Below are 23,874 nucleotides of genomic sequence, written 5' to 3'. Positions count from 1 at the left end.
GAGTATCCATAAATTCTGAGATTGCTTTATATGTGGAACTTACACGATGCTATATATTTAAACATGAACATGCATAACAGGTCTATGATTCAAGTAAACAAATTTCCGGAATCGAGTTAACGATCCTACATATTTAATGATTTTTACCCGTTACTTAACAGCGGTTTGCCCCCGCTTTCTTATACTGGGAGTCAGCCCTTGTAGTCAGGTAATGGGTACTTCCAAATGCATTGATTACGTTTAAGATGCAGATCAATTGAGCAGTAATACACCTAGTATACCACAAATTTAGAAGCAGTTAAAATAACGCATCACAAATCAAACGTAGTATAGAACAGTGAAACCTGTCTAAACTGCAGAACTCTGAAAGATAAAAAAAAACCTGTCTAAACCAGACACATTTAAAGTCCCTTTATGATGATTTAAATGTGTTTTGAACCATGGTAATCCGGACACCTGTCTAAACCAAACAATTTTATAAAGTCCGGTGGATGTTTGTTTTAGATGGGTTTCACTGTATAAAAACTGAGGTGTAGTGGAACCACCGAAAGAGGGTTCATAGACCTCCACATCAACTCTTCAGCGCTGTTAACACTTTAAAACACTTTCCCACGGTTCCGTTCACCGCTAGGTAAAGTTATTTATTATGCTCTTATATACATTTTGGTAATTCAGAGCGGCTCCAGGATTTCAGCTTAGTGTGCGTAGATAGAATTAAAGACCGTGAAAATCAGAATTTCAAAAAAAAAATCCTAATTTTAGGGGGCGCACTCCTCTATGAATCCGATTCCGTGCTTGTTAACCAATTAATCTGAAACATGTATTATAACACGTGACATTAATATTAGTTTACTATCCCTAGAGAATGACAGAGTGCAGTCAAAGGACTTATACCCAGTTGGAACGCTGGTTTGTAAAATTGTCGAGCCAAATGTTCTTGAATATATACATGAGGCGATGGAGGTTGAAGACGTGGCCTGAGATGGTTGATAGGGCTTTATACGACTTGCACAAAATACATGCAGGTATAAGTAAAGTATAGTTCATCCTTCTTTGGCCAGTATGGTGTTCTAAGTTCGCCTATGCATAAGACCTCCAATGCTGGCTGAACAGTACAATTTTAAATAACGGGCTGAATTTTGTAGAGGACCGAACTCTTTGGCAACATTACAATTTTCACTGGTCACTGTTATAAGGATTTGCATTTTAATCCAAGTTTCGAGGTCCAACGGATACATATAAAATTATACATGCATATACATAATGTCAGTGGCGGATCCATAAGGGTAGTTCCGGAGGTCGAAAATATTGTAAATCTATTGCTATGGGCAAACAATGAGCGAAAAACAGCCTGGAATCTCCTTTTTCTCTAATTCATCTGGATCCCCATTTTCATAATCTCTAGGTCCACCCCTAAATGTAGTTTAAACGTAGTTACAAGATTAATCACGTACAATTTTAGACCATTTCAGTTGATGTCATCCGTTTACTGCCATTACTCAATCCTGTTGGTTTATGGAGAAATGGGAGATACTAGGCGGAATGTGATGTTTATTAATAATCATGTTTAACATGCAGAATTCCTTATGTATTTTCATCAGGTAAAACAGTTTTTAAAAAGTTGAGCAATAGTCTACACCGATGTCAGTACAAAATACGAGGTGTTGTTGTTGGAACTGCTTCAGCAAGTAACGAAAAAACTGCTAAGGAAAATGCGAAAGAAGACGCGTATCAAAGACTACTGAAACCATATTGTCGCATTTTGGACACTAAAGAAAAAATACCACAGTTAGAAACTTCTGTCACCCCATTTCCTGAGATTCTTGATTCTATCAATGCTATGGAAGAATTTGATGACAAAAGCTATGAAGATAATGCTGATATATTAGGGAATAGACGAGGAAAGAAAAGGGACAGAAATTACACCAATTTTATCATTGTGAAGTATCGGAATTCCAAACTTGAAGAAGCCATGCCGCAATCAATCTTCCACAATAGTGCCGCTTTAAGTGGGTTATTGTATGAAATACACTATAGTTTTGACCTGGAGACTTGCTTGGTGAGTCATTCACTTAGAGGAGCGAGGAGTATATAACCTGGGATTAAGGGATAGGAAGCAGGAATTGGGGGATGCGGGAGTAAGATGATTGCTTTTACAATTAGGAGAAAGTTTGAATGAAAAGGAGGAAAGTATTAGAACCCACATCCGATTTTTTAGACTCCGTCACTTCAGGTTTATCCTATAATTTGTCTATTAATGGCTCAAGATAATACTAATATATGGAAATTAATGTAATTCTGTAATGCAACTGGTCCATATTTTACGGGACAATATTTAAATACTTTGTTCAAATGGTATTTTCTACAAAATGTGAGTACCTAAGCATAATTATTAAAATCATGTACATCGGATCATGACTACTCGAAGAAATAAGAATGAGAGTCAAGTTCTTTGTGGACTATGAACTACAATGTATGCTTAAAGTTTGTCATAATTTCTTTTATAAGTTTACCTGTAAGGTAAAGGTTGAAGGCCACCAAACAGCTGTTGTATCCTCTGACCAGAAAAAGAAAGCCAAGACATTGGCCTGTAAGAAGTCTTTGGAGTATCTTTCTCAGTTCTGTTGGACATTGTTCATCAATGGCAAAGTCAAATCTGAGAGCAAGTCTAAGGATTGGAATGAAGCCAAGATCCTCATAGAAAAATTATCTAGTAGGTATTCTCAAGACAGGATTGATTTGAAAGATGTGTTACATGTAGGACCAATTTAGTATCCTCGAATTTATTTGGTTTCCAGAGATATAATTTTTAATCATTTCAATTTGACTAAGCAAATTTTGTGATCGTAATTTTGCGATTTTCCAACAGTTTTATTTAGTTTCACAAAATAAAAAAAAGAGTTTGATATTAATCTTTTATGTTAATAACATTGAATAGTAATATCTTATAGTTTATTTGGCAGAATAAGCTCTCATAAAACATTATTGAATGACTCATCATGTATATCTATTTGTTGTCGAGCAAAAACAACCAAAACCCAAACAGTGTAATTTTGGACCTTGTCCGTAGTAACAGCAACATTTATCTACGCAAAGTTAATTTTCACTTATTCGAAGTTTCTTCATCTCATTAAAAAAAATAACAAATGGGACGCAATTTAAAGTTTCGGCTCAGTTTTTTCGAACGCCACAAAGTTATCAGCATTTGGCCAATCAGGACACATATTTGCGATTAGGCGACTTGCGCTTCCATAGAAGAGAGTCCTTAAGTCAAAGGGTAAAAAACGAAACTATATCGACTGCGTCGGGAAAAAAATATTCTTTAATTCTGAATTGTACATAACCCAGGTTTTAATTAGACATTTAACATATTTTCTACAGAAAAACAACAAGTGCGAGTGAAGAAACCAGTTGCTGCAGAGGATTCCAACATGAGGCTTCTTTATAGGAAAGATCTCGACGTAAAACCACCCAAATTTAATACCCAATTTGAAGAAGCTGTCCAGAAAGTGCTGAATGATGTCGAAGATAATCACGAAAATATAACTCTTCTAGAATTTCCACGTTTTGAAACAAAGAAGGTACGAAAAATATTAAGAGTTTATGAAAATCTGTTTGTTGATGAAAAACATGCTGAATCCATCACATTTCCACGTATGATTATTCGTTATATTGGAGATGAGACTGACGACTTGATTAGTGTTGGATCCACTGGAAGATACTTACTGGAAAGACCTCGTGGAGAAGACCCAACCAAGCTCACTATTGAAACCGTATTGGCCACTTTAGGAATTAATAAACCAGCTGGTACATCAAATGTACAAACTGGAGACAGCGGTAAGCGACAAGCAAAAGGAACATGTGCACCAATCATAAAGACTAGCGATGAGAGCACCTATTCACAATCTCATGAAGAAGGGGAGGTACTTAGCCCACGTACTTGTAAGAGTGAGTTAAAAACTGAGGGTATTAATGAGTCAGTGGTTGTGTTGAGTAGTCAGATTGATGATATAACTACGCGTTCTCAGTCTCCAGAGTCTGTAAAGTATGCACAAGTACCCGTTGGAGGTAAAGTCATCACTCAGTTACCTTCATGTTCCCGTGTGAAAATTCCATCGATGGAGTTAGTCCGACATGATACTGAGTAGAGATATGCAGTTTTCAAAGAGGGAACCTTAATTTGTATCTCTACGGGGTGGATATTCAGTTTAATTTGCTTATTGTATCATGTATTCCTCAGAAATATAGTACTTGAAATATATTCAGGTTTACTTTTATATATATTCCGATGTTTGATGCATGTTGTAACAGTATTTCATTAGGTCAAATATTCATCATATAGTTAGTCGATCACTAATGAAGGTCATACTTAAATGTAAGTAACTAATATTAGGAGTAATGAAAAAAGCTTCAAAAATGTATTTACAATCTATTGTGCCATATTAGCCAGTGTCCCGACATTCGATGTTTGATCTAAAGCCTGTTCAATTTCTCATTTATTCTTTCGCGTGTTTTTTTTTTTTATAGTTGGTGATTTATTCTGACTTTTATGGTGTTTATAAATATTTCACATTGGTTCACATATTCTAATTGTTTCGCGATTATGACAGCGGATGTATTAGTTAATTTCAAGAGTTAGAGATTGCCATTCCCTAATATAATGACCATGATGAGCTGTCTTCGGTAGTTGACAACACGATTGACACAGGGAATATGCAATCGTATACACAAATGTTTGTATGATAGTAACCATTTAACTGCTAATAAGGCGGTTTATCAGTGCCTCAGTGATGTATTGTTCATTCCACCAGGGAAGTGCCAACTCTAGACGTTGAAGTTATAACTGTTTTACTTGCTATATTATTTTTTCCACGCTACCATTTTTTGCAGTTTCATTTCCTATAAAGTACAGTGATTGTCAGTTCGGTTGGTACTTCCAGATTAGCAGAGGATGCATGACATACCATAGTAATGTCAGTAGTTCATAAAGATTTTCAGTTACGTCACTTGTTTTTCAATGTTTTTGTTTCGCTGTCATATCTGTTTTTTTCTTAGTATCGATTTTTGTTTAAATTTATTTAGTTGTTTTCAATATTTTTCTCCGAATGTTGTGTCGTCCATTGGTATCCGATTTGTGGCCGACTGACTTTTATATATGCCACTGGCAATAATGTTATGTCGTTCTTGTTATCGTTGGTTTGCATTAGTTTTTATTGATATCTTGCATTCAAGTTTATGTGTAATAGAATCAGGCAAAATAGAAAATGTGGAGGTGATTGGGCAAAACATACTGATGCTTTGAAATGGATAAAACCAGAGGAGTCCGAAAATCTGACAAAAATGGCAAACATCCTTCAGCTTTAAGTCACTGTCCCATAAACAAGACGTAACAAAATATATTACTATGAAAAAAATTTATTAGAAGTCATTGCATGCAGTAACGTATTTACATCTAGTTACAAACATTTTTCATTAGTACATTTTAAGTGTAGTGAAGAATTTACAATTTAAACATTCATATTGTTAGTGTCGAAATATCACAGTTACTGTAACGGTTTGATCACAGATAACCAAAAAGCAAATTCTTAGTAGTTAGATAGCAAATTTGTCATACAAATAGGTTGATATAAGAGAGCTTAACACAAATCTTAATAATACTGAATTGTAAAGACATGCACAACCAACAAATACATATAAAAAATGGACGGATAAAACATCACTGAAACGCTTATTATCACAGATACGCTTATATCATATGCAGAACCGCTTTCAAAGGTATACATGTATAACAGAAATGCTTAATATCGTATAAAAGGCTTGGTTTGTATAGGAAAACCTAACACAAATCGTGATAATACTGAATTGTAAAGACACGCACAACAAAAAAATATATAAAAACTGGATGGACAAAATATCACAGAAACGCTTATAATCACAGAAAGGCAAATTATCACAGATACGCTTATATCACAGAAAGGCATATTATCACAGATACGCTTATATCACAGAAACGCTTATCACAGATACGCTTATATCACAGAAACGCTTATCACAGATACGCTTATATCACAGAAACACTCGCATTACTGAATCTCTCATACGACATTTATTCATCTCATTTCGCTTGAACAACATTAGCTCTTCCTGAAATTATCTCTCTTACATATGTCACAGAAACGATTTTCTGATATTATCATGTTACATGTAGGAGTAGATCACCGATACCATTAAGTAAGCCACCTCAAATAAATAACCTGTTCTTCGAAAAATACTATATGTACATGTACAAGCGTCATATTTAAAAAAAAAGCCTAAATTAATAAAACAAAAGTTAAGCAGACTTTTATTGATTTAACTTTATCTGAAAACATATTTCATTATTACAAAAAGGTTATTATCATTAGGGATTTTGCCAGGATTTGAAAACCCGTCATGTGATTTCTCGAAGAACAAGTTCATTACATTTTAGGTGACATAATCACAGCTTCGCTTATATCACAAAAAATCTACATCACAGAAACGCTTAAATATCAAAGATTTGAAATTAAGAAACAAAAAAAAAAGAAAAAACGTTTAACAAAAATAAACATGTTCAACAACTATAATAATTGAAACAAAACTGATAAAACGTTTGGTTTAACAAGAACCTCAAAAACAAAAACTTAACAATGCCAAAAGTGGGCGATTATCACAGAAATGCTTATCACAGCAATGCTTTACTATCACAGAAATGCTTATCACAGCAATGCTTTACTATCACAGAATGCTTTACTATCACAGAAATACTTATCACAGCAACGCTTTACTATCACAGAAATGCTTATCACAGAAATGCTTATCACAGCAATGCTTTACTATCACAGTACGGCTTTTAGCAACAAAAAGGTCTTCAACAACAAATTGGTAACTGCCTTGTATTTACAGACAGACAGGCATCACTTGACCAACCATGATCCTACTTCGAATATATGGAGATCATAAGTATCGATAGATATGATGATACCGATATTTCAGTAGGACAGGGCGTAAGTTCCGACGACATCGATGAACTTGGTCGTCGACCTTTCCAGGTGGTTTGAAGATGGTACAATAACAAGTTCATCATCTTTGCACAGTTCCTGTTTCACTGTTTGCAACTGAAACACCCAATGTTCATTGATTGGTCTTCTATATCCTAAAAAGAAAGAAACAATGCTATTAAGATAATATAAAAATGACTACTACATGTATAAAATTACCATATTTGCCTATCGATTTTTTTCTTATGGATGCCGGAAAAATTTCATTTATATCCAATTTTAAATTTATTCCCATACATTTATATGGTTACTTGTAAACAGTCTTTAAAAGCTTAATGACAATTTTAAGAACTTACTTGACACTGATGCACAAAAGCATGAATTTGTTTTTTAAATTGTTAATAAAATTGCCCAAAATACATAAAGATTACATTGAAATATTAGCTCTCTAAATGTTCAAGTCACATCTTAACACAGACGGACAAACAAGAAACCATTTAATATAATTATTCTTACCTGGCATGACTTCAAGTAACAGCTCGATTTCCTACATGTCATTTCTATATATTCTGGTCTCTGTTGATGTTTTATCGCAGAGGATGGTATGGGTTGTTGTAAACGCTCCATCCCTATTTTTCCCGTAAAATGCTGCTTTAAATCATGGCACCAGCTGAAGAAATAAAAAGCACTTAGTTGAGAATTTCATTTTAGTTATTACATGCATGAATGAAAAACAAATATTTTTTAATGTGAAAAAGAGGACATGCTGACAGTGAAAACTTTTTTCTTGTGTAGTTTAAATAAATTTGATTTAAATAATGTTAATGCTTATTCTGCCTTAAAATTAAATATATATATAACATTTTTAATTCAGATTTAAATTAAACACTTATTTACTAAAATACTTAATTACATTAAAAAAATGTTTTCAGACTAACCTTTAAAATCAAGCCTTCGCTTATATTAGCCCAAATGTTACTTCATGGCTGGTCAAGTGACGTCTGAAGTTCGCTTTCAATCCCCCTAAATTTATATAATGCCCCGCCACCGTCCTTTTTTAATCACTACCCAAACGCATCAAGACATGTTGGCAATTAGAGTCCATTCATCAATCAGGCATCCATTACTTAGATTATCATTACAGTAAATTCAGCTCATGTCATTATCCTAAGAAGATATTGATTCGTACAAAATATGATTGACACCCTGTAGATTTCACTTTGACACAAATCATTTATTCATTGACACCCATCGTGACACAATCATGTTTTTACATGTTCAAAGAAAATCTTTTTGTTGTAAGTACCCTAATTTAATGTATTTTATATCAATTATTTTTGGATTTAAAATCCAATTTGTTGATTGAACTATATTGATAAAATAATGTTATCTAATTTTCATTTGTAAAATGAAATAAAAAAAAATACCAATGAGGTAATGTTTCTTATTTTCTATATTTTAAATATTATATATGCAACCCAAACAAGATAATAAACGTCTGCAAAAATGAGAATTAATTATATAATGAATGAAACAAGCAATGATTTGAGTATTATATTATGCTTGTGAATTAAGTCAGCATCGAAATTAGAAAGAAAATCATTAAAATGAAACCTATGAATTGGAAACAAATACTTGTGAACAGTTATAGAAATGTGTGAATGTGTTACCAATAAGTATTGGGGATCTTATTAACTCAGATTCAAATTGCTTATGAATCCGCAATCCCGGTCCGCATGCAATGTACCTATATACAGAGGGCAGTTAATAATATCAATTATGACTATTGAGACAATACCACAACTACACATGCGTAATCATATACAATTAAACCTTATTTTTGAAAAAAAAATTCCTGTTTACAGATTTTACTGTTTAATCTAGAAAGTATCAAACAATTGTGTAATCTTGATAATTTTTTTACAGAGCTTTTAAAATTCGAAGTGTCTTTATTAAAAGAGTTTACTTGTTACTTATGTACTACTGTTACTTATGAATATAGGTAGTTAATTATTTTTGCATGATAAATTTACAACTACGTGTTAAAAATTTCATGTTTGCTAGATGACTTATGTCATGTTAATTAACCTACATATATACGCTATATAGACTTTGGTGTAGTGAATATAGGGTGGCTATTAACTAAGTAATTTTGTTACACTTACATGTGTAATGTATATGTGAAAATTTTGCTTATGCATAAATGAGAGTTAAAGATGAGACATTTAACTACATGTTTAACCTTGTATTGTGAGACACCACATAAATGCCTTTGTACATGCATGTATATATCAGTGCATATTAGGAATAATTACAACCTGTCATAACATGTAGTGCTAGCAATGTAACTGGAACAAAAATTATCTTTCATGAAAATCTGGATTAATTGTAAGATTCATTTTCTGTATACAACATATAATTATTAATTTGGTCTCTTCTCTAAAGAGAATGGTTGAAATTAGTGGCGGATTTAAAATGGGGAATGCAGGGGTTTAGCATCGCCGAGCCCCCTTTTTATTGGAAAATTTGTCATTTTCGTGTGTAAAATTGACAAAAAAGGAAAATAATGTCCTAAAATGCCCACCTTTTTTGAGGCTGGCACCCCTCCTTTTCAAAGTGTCTGGATCCGCCCCCTGTAAATATAGGTGTTAATACATGTACATGTAGTCTGCAATATTGTTTAATTTCTTTTACTAAAGTAGCGTTCGAAAAATTTATCAAAAAATTTAAACAGTACTGTAATGATTTCAAAATATGGTACACTACAATCAGGAGGAGGGAAACTTCTAACTTATTGCTCTCTAAACTCTTTTGGTTTTGAGAAATATTTAAATTTGAGAGAATTTAAGTTAAGACAATATATTTGTTAAATTAGAAAAGCGCCCTCTCTCTATGGGTGACCGATATTCAAAAACATAATATAGATGAAATTATAGAAAATGTATAAAAGTGAGTATGCGATTCATTTTGTCACAGAATGTACTCTTAATAAAAATACTAGACATGATATATAATCTCCCTAACATATAAAAACTTTAAAGACTTCAAATAATTAAAAAAAAAGTAAAACACAATAAAATATAAATCCGGGTCGTATTCCTGGCTACATTTACAAAAATGTTCGAGAATGGCCCCGCTCCGTTTTAACAAATTATCAAAGATTTTTCCAAAATAAACAAAAATATTAACTAAATAAACGAAATACTTGTGCGTTTGCAATGTTTATAATATATTATCAATGCATTTTTTTTTAACATTTGACTTACTTAAATAATCCATGGATGTATGGCAATGTGTTCAGTAATATACCAAAAGTGGTCGTAACCTTGCATGAAACCAGTCCGTTCATTAAATCTAATATTTACGCTTTTGCCTCGGACTGTAACAGTTTGCAGTCTCTGCCTTTGTGTAAGGTTCGTCAACGAGCGCCTACATGTATAACCCGAAAACATTTTTCAAGATTCTTCATACATGTATTAACAAAATACACGTAGTCAATATTGACTTTCTGTATATCTGCTAGGCGGCAGATATAAATAAAAAAAAATACCCCATCCCACCAAAAAACAAAAAAACAAAAACAAAAAACAAAAACAAAAACAAAAACAAAAAAAAAACACACCCAAAAACCCCACAAATTTCATTGATAAACATGTATGATTTTAAATACGGAAAATTTAAATACAGTGTGCATCTCTTGTAAGTAATAACACCATGTATATATATGTATAGGGAGGCGAGATGGAAGGGGTATAAAAGATTAGAGATGTTACCATAGCTGTCCTCTGTAGGTTACAGACCACCAATTCAACCAATGAGCATTTGGAACGTACACAAAAATAGTCCTACGCAGAAATTACCCCTGTTCCTCATAGTGCTGTGAAAAAAGTTCTCATCTTATTTTAAAAATTTAAACAGTTTCTGAAAGGAAAAACATTTCTGTACATTTTATAGGTGCATTTTGCTTCTTGTGATGTGAAGCCTAATCTCCATAATGATTTTTAAATATACCCCTATCTTGTGAAAACACTGGGATTTCCCATGCTATTTATAGACCCTTCACTTCCGGTGACCAGTACTGCACTGCAAGTCTGCTAACCCCACATGCCATTCTGAGGATTGTGAGCTGACATATGTAGAATCATGCTGATATATAGTCATCTGCAGGTTAAAGTTAAGGTAAAGTCCAGAGAAGCCATTGAATATTGTGAAATTAGCATAGAAGCCTATGGGAAGTGGAATTAGTGGTTTTTAGCCTGTAGACGTACTTCCAAGACAGTTAGAGTGGGGAAACGCTCCCAGACCCACATGGGGTCTTGGAGTAGGCCAGAGCGTCTACACAGCAGCCCAGCCGCTAGTAGGACATACTCTGACCGAGTTCTTCGGTCACGTATCCCAAAGGCTGGGCTCCGCCACCAACACTAGTCTATTCTACTAACCCACTAACATCGTGAGAGGCCTGTATTGGTATTCAAGGTCGTTAAAAACCCCCAATCATCACCATAGCTGTCCTCCCCTCAGCCATGTCATCTATAGAACCAAACCGTATGTCTTTTCCTACTTGTAATTCAAAACTGCATGTTGAAACTAAGACTTTCATTTGTAATTCTTGGGTAGAAATCAATAAGAAATATTTATTTTTATAAGCGTTTACAAATGTTTTTTTTATCAATTTAGATCGAAGATAATTGATAAAATAGTCGATCTAAAGGTTACAGACCACCAATTCAACCAATGAGCATTTGGAACGTACACAAAAATAGTCCTACGCAGAAATTACCCCTGTTCCTCATAGTGCTGTGAAAAAAGTTCTCATCTTATTTTAAAAATTTAAACAGTTTCTGAAAGGAAAAACATTTCTGTACATTTTATAGGTGCATTTTGCTTCTTGTGATGTGAAGCCTAATCTCCATAATGATTTTTAAATATACCCCTATCTTGTGAAAACACTGGGATTTCCCATGCTATTTATAGACCCTTCACTTCCGGTGACCAGTACTGCACTGCAAGTCTGCTAACCCCACATGCCATTCTGAGGATTGTGAGCTGACATATGTAGAATCATGCTGATATATAGTCATCTGCAGGTTAAAGTTAAGGTAAAGTCCAGAGAAGCCATTGAATATTGTGAAATTAGCATAGAAGCCTATGGGAAGTGGAATTAGTGGTTTTTAGCCTGTAGACGTACTTCCAAGACAGTTAGAGTGGGGAAACGCTCCCAGACCCACATGGGGTCTTGGAGTAGGCCAGAGCGTCTACACAGCAGCCCAGCCGCTAGTAGGACATACTCTGACCGAGTTCTTCGGTCACGTATCCCAAAGGCTGGGCTCCGCCACCAACACTAGTCTATTCTACTAACCCACTAACATCGTGAGAGGCCTGTATTGGTATTCAAGGTCGTTAAAAACCCCCAATCATCACCATAGCTGTCCTCCCCTCAGCCATGTCATCTATAGAACCAAACCGTATGTCTTTTCCTACTTGTAATTCAAAACTGCATGTTGAAACTAAGACTTTCATTTGTAATTCTTGGGTAGAAATCAATAAGAAATATTTATTTTTATAAGCGTTTACAAATGTTTTTTTTATCAATTTAGATCGAAGATAATTGATAAAATAGTCGATCTAAAGGTTACAGACCACCAATTCAACCAATGAGCATTTGGAACGTACACAAAAATAGTCCTACGCAGAAATTACCCCTGTTCCTCATAGTGCTGTGAAAAAAGTTCTCATCTTATTTAAAATATTGAAACAGTTTCTGAAAGGAAAAACATTTCTGTACATTTTATAGGTGCATTTTGCTTCATGTGATGTGAAGCCTAATCTCCATAATGATTTTTAAATATACCCCTATCTTGTGAAAACACTGGGATTTCCCATGCTATTTATAGACCCTTCACTTCCGGTGACCAGTACTGCACTGCAAGTCTGCTAACCCCACATGCCATTCTGAGGATTGTGAGCTGACATATGTAGAATCATGCTGATATATAGTCATCTGCAGGTTAAAGTTAAGGTAAAGTCCAGAGAAGCCATTGAATATTGTGAAATTAGCATAGAAGCCTATGGGAAGTGGAATTAGTGGTTTTTAGCCTAAAGCCTGTCAGCATCTGCAGTTTATCTCTTACACCGCCTCAGTAAAATAGTTCCACTGGTATACCCCGTAAAGGCTCAAATTCAAACACTTACTGTAGGTCCCCTTTACAGTTATTTCTAAAATATAAATTTTAAATCCATATTATTTACGCCAAATATACATACCAATAAACAACTTTACTCAAATCTAAATATGCTGATTATTCTGGGTTGAATTACCAAGGATCCAATTAAAAATATTTGACCTCTTACTTTTTTAAAAGTACCTGCATATTATTTATGCCTATGCATTTACCTACACAAAGCAGTCGTTTACTTTCGATATTAAGTTGCCTACAATTGTTAGACACATAATAAGCCATAGTAATAATAAACGTTTTTCCATTATGCACCTGTTATATGTCCCAGGTATGTAATAACGCCCCATGGAATACTTTAATGGTCAGAGGCAACGCCGAAGACTATTGGAGTCTTCCAAGGGCAATTACTACTGACCGGGAACATATAACTGGTCTATTATGAAGAAAAACACTTCCTAATACATTTTTAAACAGATTTAAATTAAAAATGTTGCTTGCCTTATAAGTCTACACATATACAATATTCAGTTCAAAATTAAAATGACAAAATAATTTTTAGTGTAATTCTTTAATAGGTTAACGGGAATTATATCTTAAATTATAAGCTGAAATTGACATCCCTTAACTTCCACATGTTTTTGTTTACCTAAAGATGTAACATGACCTATTTTTTTTTCGAAGATCATAATGGACCGGTCCGAAAAGTCACAATGCCGGCGCCCGGTCCGAGAAGCCATAACAGTGGCGGATCCAGGAGGGGGTGCAGGGGGTTGGTACCCCTCCTATTTACTGCAAGAGCAATCTAGGGAACCAAGAATCTAGCGGAAATCAAAAGAATGTAATACAGAGACAAAGACCAGACATGGAAAACAGACACACACAACAAAGAACATAAATTAACCAAAATAATACGGACAAAGTAACAAAAGTAAACAAACAGCTAGGAATCCACTAAAACTGGGAGTATGGACCAGGTGCATCGGTCGGATAAAGCATCCTCCGTTTTTTCTACAAGCACCTACCGAGTTGCTCATAAAAGTCAAATCCGGGGAAGACGAAAGAGGAAAGGAAAACCATGACACGTTGAACAAATCGGTTTTGGTGCAGATGGATACACCGTAACGATCCACGAGTTCAGGATGACGACCATGAAGACTTCAATCTTGTATCAATATAACCCTGTTCCAGAAGCCTATCTAATTGTAAATGAGTCTATCGGGATACAAGAAGTATGCGTAGTTACGGCTAGCTCAGGCATAACGTATTAGTTGTGATATGAAAACTTCATACGCAGGTGCTGAAGAGATGTTGCCACAGATGAAAGGAAAATTGACAATATGGAATGAAAAGTCATCGCGTTTGTCGTATAGTTCGGTCAATAGTTTTCCTTTACCATCGATCTATAGATTTAGTTCAAGATATGAGACTGGCTCTACAGTGTCTGTAGTATCCTTATCTCAAGTTCTTTGGGAGTAGATGCGATGTTTTAAATCCCCGAAACTAGAATTTTTAACGTTGGGAATTTTTCAGACCTTTCTATACGTTCACATATCTTCCCTGTATCAATATGATCCGATGGAGCAGTGTAGCGAATAGAGTCGTCACATTTTGAGACGTTTGTATAATATTGATTTGTTGTGACATGCATCATTAATTTGATCCTCTATCCTACATAATAACATCTAAATGAACTGTCCCGTACTACCATACATCGTGTACTGAGTTACAGCACTAGATTAATCCTACGAGGAGGAATGACCCGGCCAGCGAAAGCTGTATTTTTATATAGCCTAGCTGGCCGAGTGGTCTAGGGCGCTGGACTTTGTGCAAGCGGTGTTGCCATAGATGTCACAGCGGTACGAGTTCGAGTCCCGCGGAGGGAACGACCAAAAATTTGCATCGCAAATTTGACAGTTCTAACATCGTTGGGAATTTTTCAGACCCTTCTATAAGTTTACGTTATCTTCCCTGTATCAATTTGATCCGATGGAGCAGTGTAGCGAATAGAGTCATCACATTCAGATTCTATTCGGCCTTGTGTACAGAAACTATATACTATCTATGTACATATACATATATTTATCCTCTTTTTTCTGAGGAAACCCGGCTGGCACCCCTTTTTTTGTTTGAATGTGTTTTATATATGTGATTATAGATAAGGGAATTAAAGTGATGCATGGCTAGTGTTTCCTTCACCAGACCTTATTGTTGAAATCACATCTAAGACCGGCGTTTATGCTAATTTACTCTGGAACTAAGTGCACATGGCCAGAAACTATAAAAGGGCTTATATAAATACAGGACACATTATAGTGTCTATGTAACAATTTGTAGCACTTGAGCTATATATAGTTTATCAATTTTGGCTCAAGTTTTCATGATTTTTGACAGACAGTTTAAAACTGGGGCTCCCTAAATGGAATTTAGACCTGAAAATTTAGAAATTGAAAAAGGCCAAGTATTAGTTAATTTGTACAGGGAGTCAGGTAATAAAAAGGTCCCTGAATTATAGCTCAGTTATTCAGGATGTCGAAGATTTTTGTGTTCCTTCATCTAGGAGTTCCTTGTATACCGAGAATGAACCTGAATGTTACGCAAAATGGCTCACTGCGACAATATGTCGAATTCAGTGTTAACAATTTACCACAGGCTTGTGTTCAGATAGTTATGTAATTGAATTGTAAATTGATTCAGTATAAGAGTATTTTGATTTCAAATAAAAGTTATTATTAAGTCATTGTTTATCGGAATGTTTTTATCGGTGCCATATCACCCATAGTTATATAATTATACGATTTAAAACACAGTGTAATAGCGATTACAGAAACGTATATATAGTTTTAAGTGGCCTTACTTTTCCCCGCCAAATTAAAAAGGTGTTCCGAATGGAATAAAAGAGTCTTTGGCAACTAGGATCGAAATGAATGTCATAAATTTTTCAGGGACATAAAATAGAACCGTATTTTACAATCCTATTTCATCATCAGTCATAATTTAGAGTAGTAGTAAGACTTAGTGTAGCATAGTGGCAGTAGAAATACATTTATATCAGTGGATTAACACCAAATGTAAGTCTTTGATACTTGTTATTAAAATGTGGTCAATCATCAGCTGATTGGTTCTCACCTTTCACTCATTTAAGCACCAATGACTTATTTCTCTCTCTCTTTAAAATTATTTAAAATTTTGATGATGTGGTTGTTTCAGCTAAAGAGCTGTCATATTGTCAAAGTGTCTAATTAAACGTCAGTGGCTGATCTAGAGATGGAGAGAATCACCCGAGGGGCTCACCAGTACAGGGGCCTAAAAAATCCTTTGTACACACACTTCACTGCACTCATTTACACACAAAAGTAGGTTATTTTCATTTTTGCATATTGATTAGAGGGGGATGGTCCCCCTTGGATCTGCCTATGAACATAGATGATCAACGGTGGTAACTTGTTGCTGTTTTAATATTTTGGAGGAGGGGTGAACTATCTGATTGAAACATACTATTTTATCTTGTCTTGATCCCATTAAAAAATTAAAACAGAAAACAAAGAGAGATGAGTAATAAGTTTTTATACATTGACACAACAGAGAAGGTTTTTTTTAAATGAATTGTTTGTTATAAATACATGTAAGTCTGTAGACCTACAGTTACATTTTGTACATTTGTATATGATGTACATTTGAATTTGTACATGTATCTGCAAATTCAAACCTAGGACCTTTCTGCTTGTTTGTGCTGTAAATTACATGTACATGTGACCAACCTTGTTTTCTAGGGGGAATTGATTGAAATAAACTCCAGTCTCTAGGGTCCTATCCTTTATGGTCAGTAAGTAAATATTAATACACTGTAAAATACTGTTGTACTTAGTTCACAGTACAAGATAAAATAACAGCATCGTGCAAAGTATGATTACATTAAAAGTTAACCATATGTGTAAATGTATTTTTGAGTAAATCTTCATGTACCTACATTTTGTATCATAGAAAAAGTATAATATTTGAGTGAACTGAATATACGCCTTCATCAATCCATTTGTGAAGCATAAACCCAACTATCTGAATAAATACTGTAAAAGTATTTTTATTCGTGAATACCAATTTTCGTGGATTAGCGATGAAAGACAAATTTGTGGATTCTTGAATTCGTGATTTTGATATTTTCAGTATATACATCAATGAAAATTTCTTGTTTGTTGGGAACCAAATTTCAAGGTTTAGTCTATCCATGAAAACCATGAAAATAAGTACCCAATGAACAAAAGTACTATCACAGTACATGTATGTAATTTGTCTGACGGTTTTATGGAAAATTACCTAATCAAACATAAAAAATAAAAAAATAGAAAAACAAAAGCGTTAGAGCATAGGTGGTTAAGTACATGTATACAATGAGTGTAAAAATAGCAAAGCAAATAAATAAGCAAGGCTAAAATTCAAGAACAAAAAACACTTTGGTTACCACACATATCATGCAGGAGACATATTTGTAAATAGTCACAGGAATATTCCGTAGTAATTTTGGCTTGCTTTCAACATCCAAAATGGCACGAATGTGATGTGCTCAGAAATCAGGGGACTTCCACTAGAATCTTGGTTCCCTTGATAAAATTACTCTCTCATATCCTGATAACTCTAATGTTTCTCAATCAAAACAACTGATTACCAAGATGTGCAGGTAATGTTTTCATTCCACAAGTTCCTCTCAACTTTTTAGCAATCTTCGGGTTGCTTATGATCTTGATCAGGGAACCAGATTAAACAACTGGGAAGGACTACATGTATGGTGGTCATAAACATTATCAGGACCCCGATATGTATAAATAGGGCCCTAAAAATGTTTATGACCTACATATTTATACTGGTAGTCAATTGTAACAAGTCCCTGTGTCTGAAATCAGAGATTTGATTAATATTACATTAAGTTCAATGCTAACTTATTATTTCATCTTTTAATGTAAACTTTTTGTTCTCATACAAGCAAGAAACACATGTAGAACACGTGTTTGAAATTAAATAGGTACATATTGATCTTGTATACATGTAATACTAGAATTGACCGTTTTACACCACTGATCAGCAGGATGAGGATGTGTAGTAATACATGTATTTACATGTTATTGTGCAAATCATATGCAAATGTAAAGTACTGAAATGAAATGGAAGGTACACACAAAATATTGGTTTTTAACATCATTTCAAGCTATACATGTAGATTTGATAAATAACAAATCTGTAAAATCAGTAAAATACATGTAATTACATTGTACATTCCTTAATTTCCATCTCAAAAACAACCTCAAACTACATGATGTATTTTTAACATCAGGAAACAGACACTCCTTTTAGGTTTATCAGGTTATGAGTCACTTTTCATCTGTCTGTCGATCTGTCTGTCTGTTATGTCTTAGATTACATGAACAATGTAGATGCTATAAGTGCTACTGTACTTTAAAACTTTTTTACTTTTTTCCTTTCCTCCCAAAAAAATTTTTTGAGTCAATACAGACTAGAAAAATTGCACTTCCAAACAAGCCCCAGAGTTTAAATCTATGCAAAGTATGGAGAAATAAAAATGGATATGCATTCTAGCTAAAAGTTCAATTATTATGCTTTCAGATAGTGATAGTCTACATCTTTGAAATAGAGACAAAGATTATGATTTGCTATGGCAGCAACAAACACCACAAACCTAGGACTGTCTTCTCATGGAGATGGGAAAGTATCAAACACCACCAACTTAGGACTGTCATCCCCCGGAGAGGAGAGAGAGAGACTTGATAGACTTCTCAAACTCTTTGACAACAGTACAGTCTTTGGGTTAAAGGATGGCAAGGTATGGTACAGACATTTATGCTTGAGTTAGGTCTTTCTTTCAAAATAAGGTCTGTTGCTAAACATAAAACATATCACAAAAAACGAAACCTTGGCAAATCTAATGCTTTGAGAAAATTACAGTGTATCAGAGGTTGATTTCCTGCTTTGGAATTTTCAAAGGTTAATATGCCTATTCCAGTTAGATCACATTGCAAGATATAATCTATTCTTTTTGCAAAGCTGTTTTAAGAAATGAGAATAAAAATATGTCAAGACAACCATACATTTTGTACGACTAAATCCCATTGATTTGACATGTATAGAATTGGCACCTTCCTCACTGTCATAAAAAGGAGACATTGACATTCTAGATTTAGCTCTGCATGCCGAAATTGTTTTTGATACCAAATAAATTCTCAAAAAAGTGACTGTACATGTTCATCAACTTAGAATTTTTTGAAAATGCTGAACATACACATCTGTGCACATGCAGACATCTTAAAATCTGTTGGTTGGTCGGTCCATACATGTACAACCGTACGCACAGAATCTCATCGTGACTGATATCTTGGGAAGCAGGCTCAATTCAAATCTTTGGAACAAATTTTCTTTTTCTGATGTCCAAAAGGAACATTTATTGTATCTATCTAATACATCAGATTAAATGAATGACAAATTATATTCAAGTTTTGTCGAAATTTCAGGTCTTAATGAATGAATGATAAAATTAACTAATTTTGAAGCATGTTTCATGAAGTCTATCTTAGTATGTTTTAGTTGGCATATCTTACATTGGATATTCTTCTAAAAGTTTTGTTTTTATTTTATATTCAACTCTGTCTGTCTGTCTGTCTGTCTGTCTAGCCATCTGTTCATCCATCTGTCTGTCTGTTTGTTTTGTCCATTAGAATGTATGTATGTATATTGCATTTGTCTGTCTGTCATGCCTCAGGTGTAGGATTGTATTTACATGTACATGTATTTACTAAATTATTAATTTAAATGTACTGTTAAATGTACATGTACATGATGTAGTACAATAAATAGAAATGTTATTTCAGGATGATGAATCATTTATAGAAAAAGTATGTATTGTGTTTTAGTGCTTCTGTATTGTTTAAGAATATCACCCTTACATGTATTTTATGTCTTAAATTCACTTATTTTTAGACAATTTACATGACTGGTGTTGTTAACAATCCTTGAACACATTCACAAGTTTTTCAAAAATTGTGTTTTTAGTCAAGATCTCACACTTGTCATTCACATGCTTGTTGTTTCATCGAAAATGAGCACTTAATTAACTTAACTAGTACTTTCGGTATTTTAAAACCGACATTCTGATTTTTACAATAACAAATGGATCTCTTAATGTCAGGGTGCATAGTAAAAGTCAGGCCTGTAGTTATTATTATTATATTTTTTGGTGGATGGTTGGGTGGAGTACTGTTATTTTGAAAAAAATTCATGACAATGATAGTACTTCCCCAACTTTAAGCTCATTTTAAAATTTAACATGTTTTTTTTTTCTTGGTAGAGATTCCTCATACTTTGTAAGAAATAATTCCCAATCATCTTCCAAATATACAGAGGAAGTTGTTTACAAAATGCTGGAATTTTTAATTGACAACATATTTGTCAAGTGTGGTGGACATGTTTTTCAACAAACGGTCGGCATTCCAATAGGAACAAATTGTGCTCCTTTACTTGCTGATCTATTCCTTCACTCTTATGAGGCTGACTTTATAGTTGATCTGATCAGAAAGAAAGAATATCATTTGGCTAGATCCGTCAAACTCAGTTTCCGCTATATAGATGACGTATTATCTTTAAACAATCGTAATTTCTGGGATTTGATACATAGCATCTATCCAAAAGAACTTGAGATAAAGGATACTACAGACACTAAGAGGTCAGCCTCATATCTTGACCTACACTTAGAAATCTATGGTAAAGGTAAACTATTGACCAAACTTTACAACAAATGTGATGACTTTTCATTCAGAATTGTCAACTTTCCTTTCATCTGTGGCAACATCCCTTCGGCACCTGCGTATGGAGTGTTCATATCACAACTCATATGTTATGCCAGAGCTTGCCGAAACTACACAGACTTTTTGTTTTGCGCTAGAACTCTAACAAATAGGCTTCTGGAACAGGGTTATGTTGCTACAAGATTGAAGTTTTATGGTCGTCATCATGAACTTGTGGATCGTTATGGCGTATCCATCTGCACCATGAAAACTGATTTATTCAATGGGTCATAGTTCTCCTTTCCTCGTTTGTCTACCCCGGACTTGACTTTTTATGAGCAACTTGGTGGGTGTTTTTAGAAAAGCAGAGGACGCTTACCCTACTGGTGCACCTGGTCCATGCTCCCAGTTTTTAGTGGAGTCCGAGTTGCTCATTTACTTTTGTTACTTTGTATGTATGATTTCAGTTACTTTATGCTCTTTGTTGTGTAATGTCTGTTTTCCATGTCTGGTCTTTGTCCCTGGATTACATTCTTTTGATTACCGCTATAACATTGGTTCCCTTGATTACTCTTTGCATATTAGTTGGGTGGGGGTGTGAAGTACCCCCTCCTCCTATTTTTGGTTTTTGAATTTTACTTTAAATATATCTTGAATAACCGAACATTGACATAAATATTATGTAAATTAATATTAAATTTTGACGACACTGCGGCTTTATCATTATAGAAGAGAAGAGTAGGATTTTCTGGCGTGGATGATGACGATGACGATCGACCAAAACTGACACAGCGTGTGAAGACATTCTATGTAGACTCATGGCCAGAACTCAGGTTAAATCCAGGTAAATTCCATACATAACTGATCTTGATTCATGGTATAAAAAAGAAAACATGGACAATTTTAGTGTTCACTGCATCTTTTGAAAAGGGCAGTAAAAAGGCAGTCTATTATAGCAGAGGAAAAATCTAAGGCTGATCATACAAGCTTTAACATCCACATTTGTATGTTACATAGGGAAAATTGACAGAAAAAGGCAGGGCACCCATACTCTCCCTAAACAGGTGGTAGGGACATTACTGATTGTTCCAATTGAATATTTTGTGATCCATTATTAGCCTGTGCTGTAGTGGTTTGTTATAAATGACATACCATTCAATCCTGAAACTAGGATTAATAAATGTTATATGTGTCAAGTGATGGATACTAGCTCTATACTTATTCACTCTTTATCGGGGTCCTTCTACATGCATTTCTCATACAAACAAATTTACTTAAGTATTTGGGGATGCATGGGGTATGTGGGCACCTTCAGTAAGGTTGAAAAAAAAACACTCTAATTCCTTTTTTATTGGGGTCCTTCTACATGCATTTCTCATACAAACAAATCTACTTGAGTATCCAACATTGGGATGCATGGGTTATGTGAGCATGCTCAGTAAGGTTCTTTAATTTTAGGTTCAAAAGTGATGGATACCCTCTCTGTACAGTGCAGTTCAATTTCGTTCACTATTGTGCCAGCTAGAATGCTTTAACTGATTTTCTTCAGTAGTACAGTAGAATATACAAAACATGTACACTGATTTCAGACTTGAGGTTTTGAAAAAAAAACTGTTAGCATACATATGTAAAGTCGTCATGTACTTATTGGTTTAAAAATAATGTGAAAAAGTAACAAAAGTTTATTGGTTTTAAATGATATGAAATGCATACTAAGATCTATTTTATTTTAGTGATGTAAAATTCTTTATCCTTAGAGGAACTTTAAATCAATTTTTAACCATAAAGTCACAAAACTCTTAAGTTGTTTACATGTATATATAGTTTTATGGATATATCATTCTATATCATTCACTATACAAATTAATCTCTATTTCTGTGATTTGAGACTTCGAAAGATACTGCCACCATTTGTTTGGGAAGTAAAACCAGGGCATATAAGTTCACCATGAAAAGTTACAGGTCAAGTTTACGTTTTGTTCCAGTCCAATGATTTTTACCCGAAATTACGAGCCTTGAACTTAGCATTATTCACAGAAATAACAGTTTTCTGGACTTTTTTTCTAAATGCTTGCAGGTTATGACATGATTTTTTGTATATAAGTTCACCATGATGAGTTACAGGTCAAATTTGAAGTTACATGCCTTGAACTTAGCTAATTTCACAGAAATAAACGTTTTTCTGACTTTTTTTCTAAACGCTTGCAGATTAGGTCAAGTGCAAGTTTTGTTCCACTACGATAATATAAATTTATTTTGGATTAATTCAAACTCAAAGAAATCACAGTCTGGAGTTTGAAACTACCATTCTGAGTAACAGAATTTAGTCAGAAGATAAAGGTTTAAAGCCTGAAAAAAAACACACTAATTCCTTTTTTATCGGGGTCCTTCTACATAGTTTTCTCATACAAACAAATTTACTTGAGTATCCAACATGGGGACGCGGGGGGTTTGTTCGCGCTCACTAAGGTTCTTTAATTTTAGGTTCAATTTGACCCAGAACTATGGGGTAAGCTGTGGCATTTTTTAAATAAAACATTTATACCAAGTGAAATAAAAATTAGCCCCCCAAGACGGCATGTTTATTTGGACGAACCAAAAACCTAATTTGTAAAAAATGAAGCAGAAATAACTTGCTCTTTTATCTCATACAATGTTATTGTTTTGTGTAATGAAATGTTGCTTTAGCTGCTGGTAAGACACTATTTCAAGAATCAGAGAAATAGAATCATACTCAGACAATAGTTAGTTATCATTTTTTTCTACAATCTCGAAAGGCATATCCTCAAATTTTAAAGTATGAATTTTGTGAAAAAAAGGGTAATCAACTGCTTACAGAGTTTCTATGTATTTTTTGCACTTCCAACTGTAATAAGTGAAAATTGCTAAGTT

At 34.1% G+C, this 23,874-nt stretch overlaps 2 protein-coding genes and 1 long non-coding RNA gene across 3 annotated transcripts in view; 2 read left to right on the top strand and 1 right to left on the bottom strand.

Moving 5' to 3' along the window:
* Positions 1-865: 865 nt before the first annotated feature.
* Positions 866-4,255, top strand: LOC148626401 (uncharacterized). The gene is made up of 4 exons (XM_088571105.1): positions 866-1,025; positions 1,602-2,059; positions 2,509-2,713; positions 3,382-4,255. The coding sequence occupies exons 1-4, from the start codon at positions 866-868 to the stop codon at positions 4,146-4,148; spliced, it is 1,590 nt and encodes a 529-aa protein (XP_088427231.1). The 3' UTR covers positions 4,149-4,255.
* A 1,281-nt stretch (positions 4,256-5,536) lies between these two features.
* On the bottom strand, positions 5,537-7,683 carry LOC148626400 (uncharacterized). The gene is made up of 2 exons (XR_015920206.1): positions 7,536-7,683; positions 5,537-7,174 (listed from the first exon to the last, which is right to left on the bottom strand). It is a non-coding gene; the product is annotated as an uncharacterized LOC148626400 (long non-coding RNA).
* Positions 7,684-16,087: 8,404 nt separating this feature from the next.
* The window catches only part of LOC148626399 (inactive ubiquitin carboxyl-terminal hydrolase MINDY-4B-like), a 31,716-nt gene continuing 23,929 nt past the window's right edge, over positions 16,088-23,874 (top strand). The window contains exons 1-3 of the mRNA XM_088570363.1: positions 16,088-16,266; positions 18,812-19,028; positions 21,712-21,826. Coding sequence (XP_088426489.1) covers positions 18,861-19,028; positions 21,712-21,826 — 283 coding nt within the window. The 5' untranslated portion in view covers positions 16,088-16,266; positions 18,812-18,860. The remainder of the gene's footprint in view (positions 16,267-18,811; positions 19,029-21,711; positions 21,827-23,874) is intronic.

The sequence above is a fragment of the Perna viridis genome, chromosome 2, assembly GCF_037379345.1.
Source record: "Perna viridis isolate PV_CMFRI_1.1 ecotype Kerala chromosome 2, ASM3737934v1, whole genome shotgun sequence".
NCBI classification, from domain to species: domain Eukaryota; kingdom Metazoa; phylum Mollusca; class Bivalvia; order Mytilida; family Mytilidae; genus Perna; species Perna viridis.
This window is presented reverse-complemented; position numbering and strand designations above follow the sequence as displayed.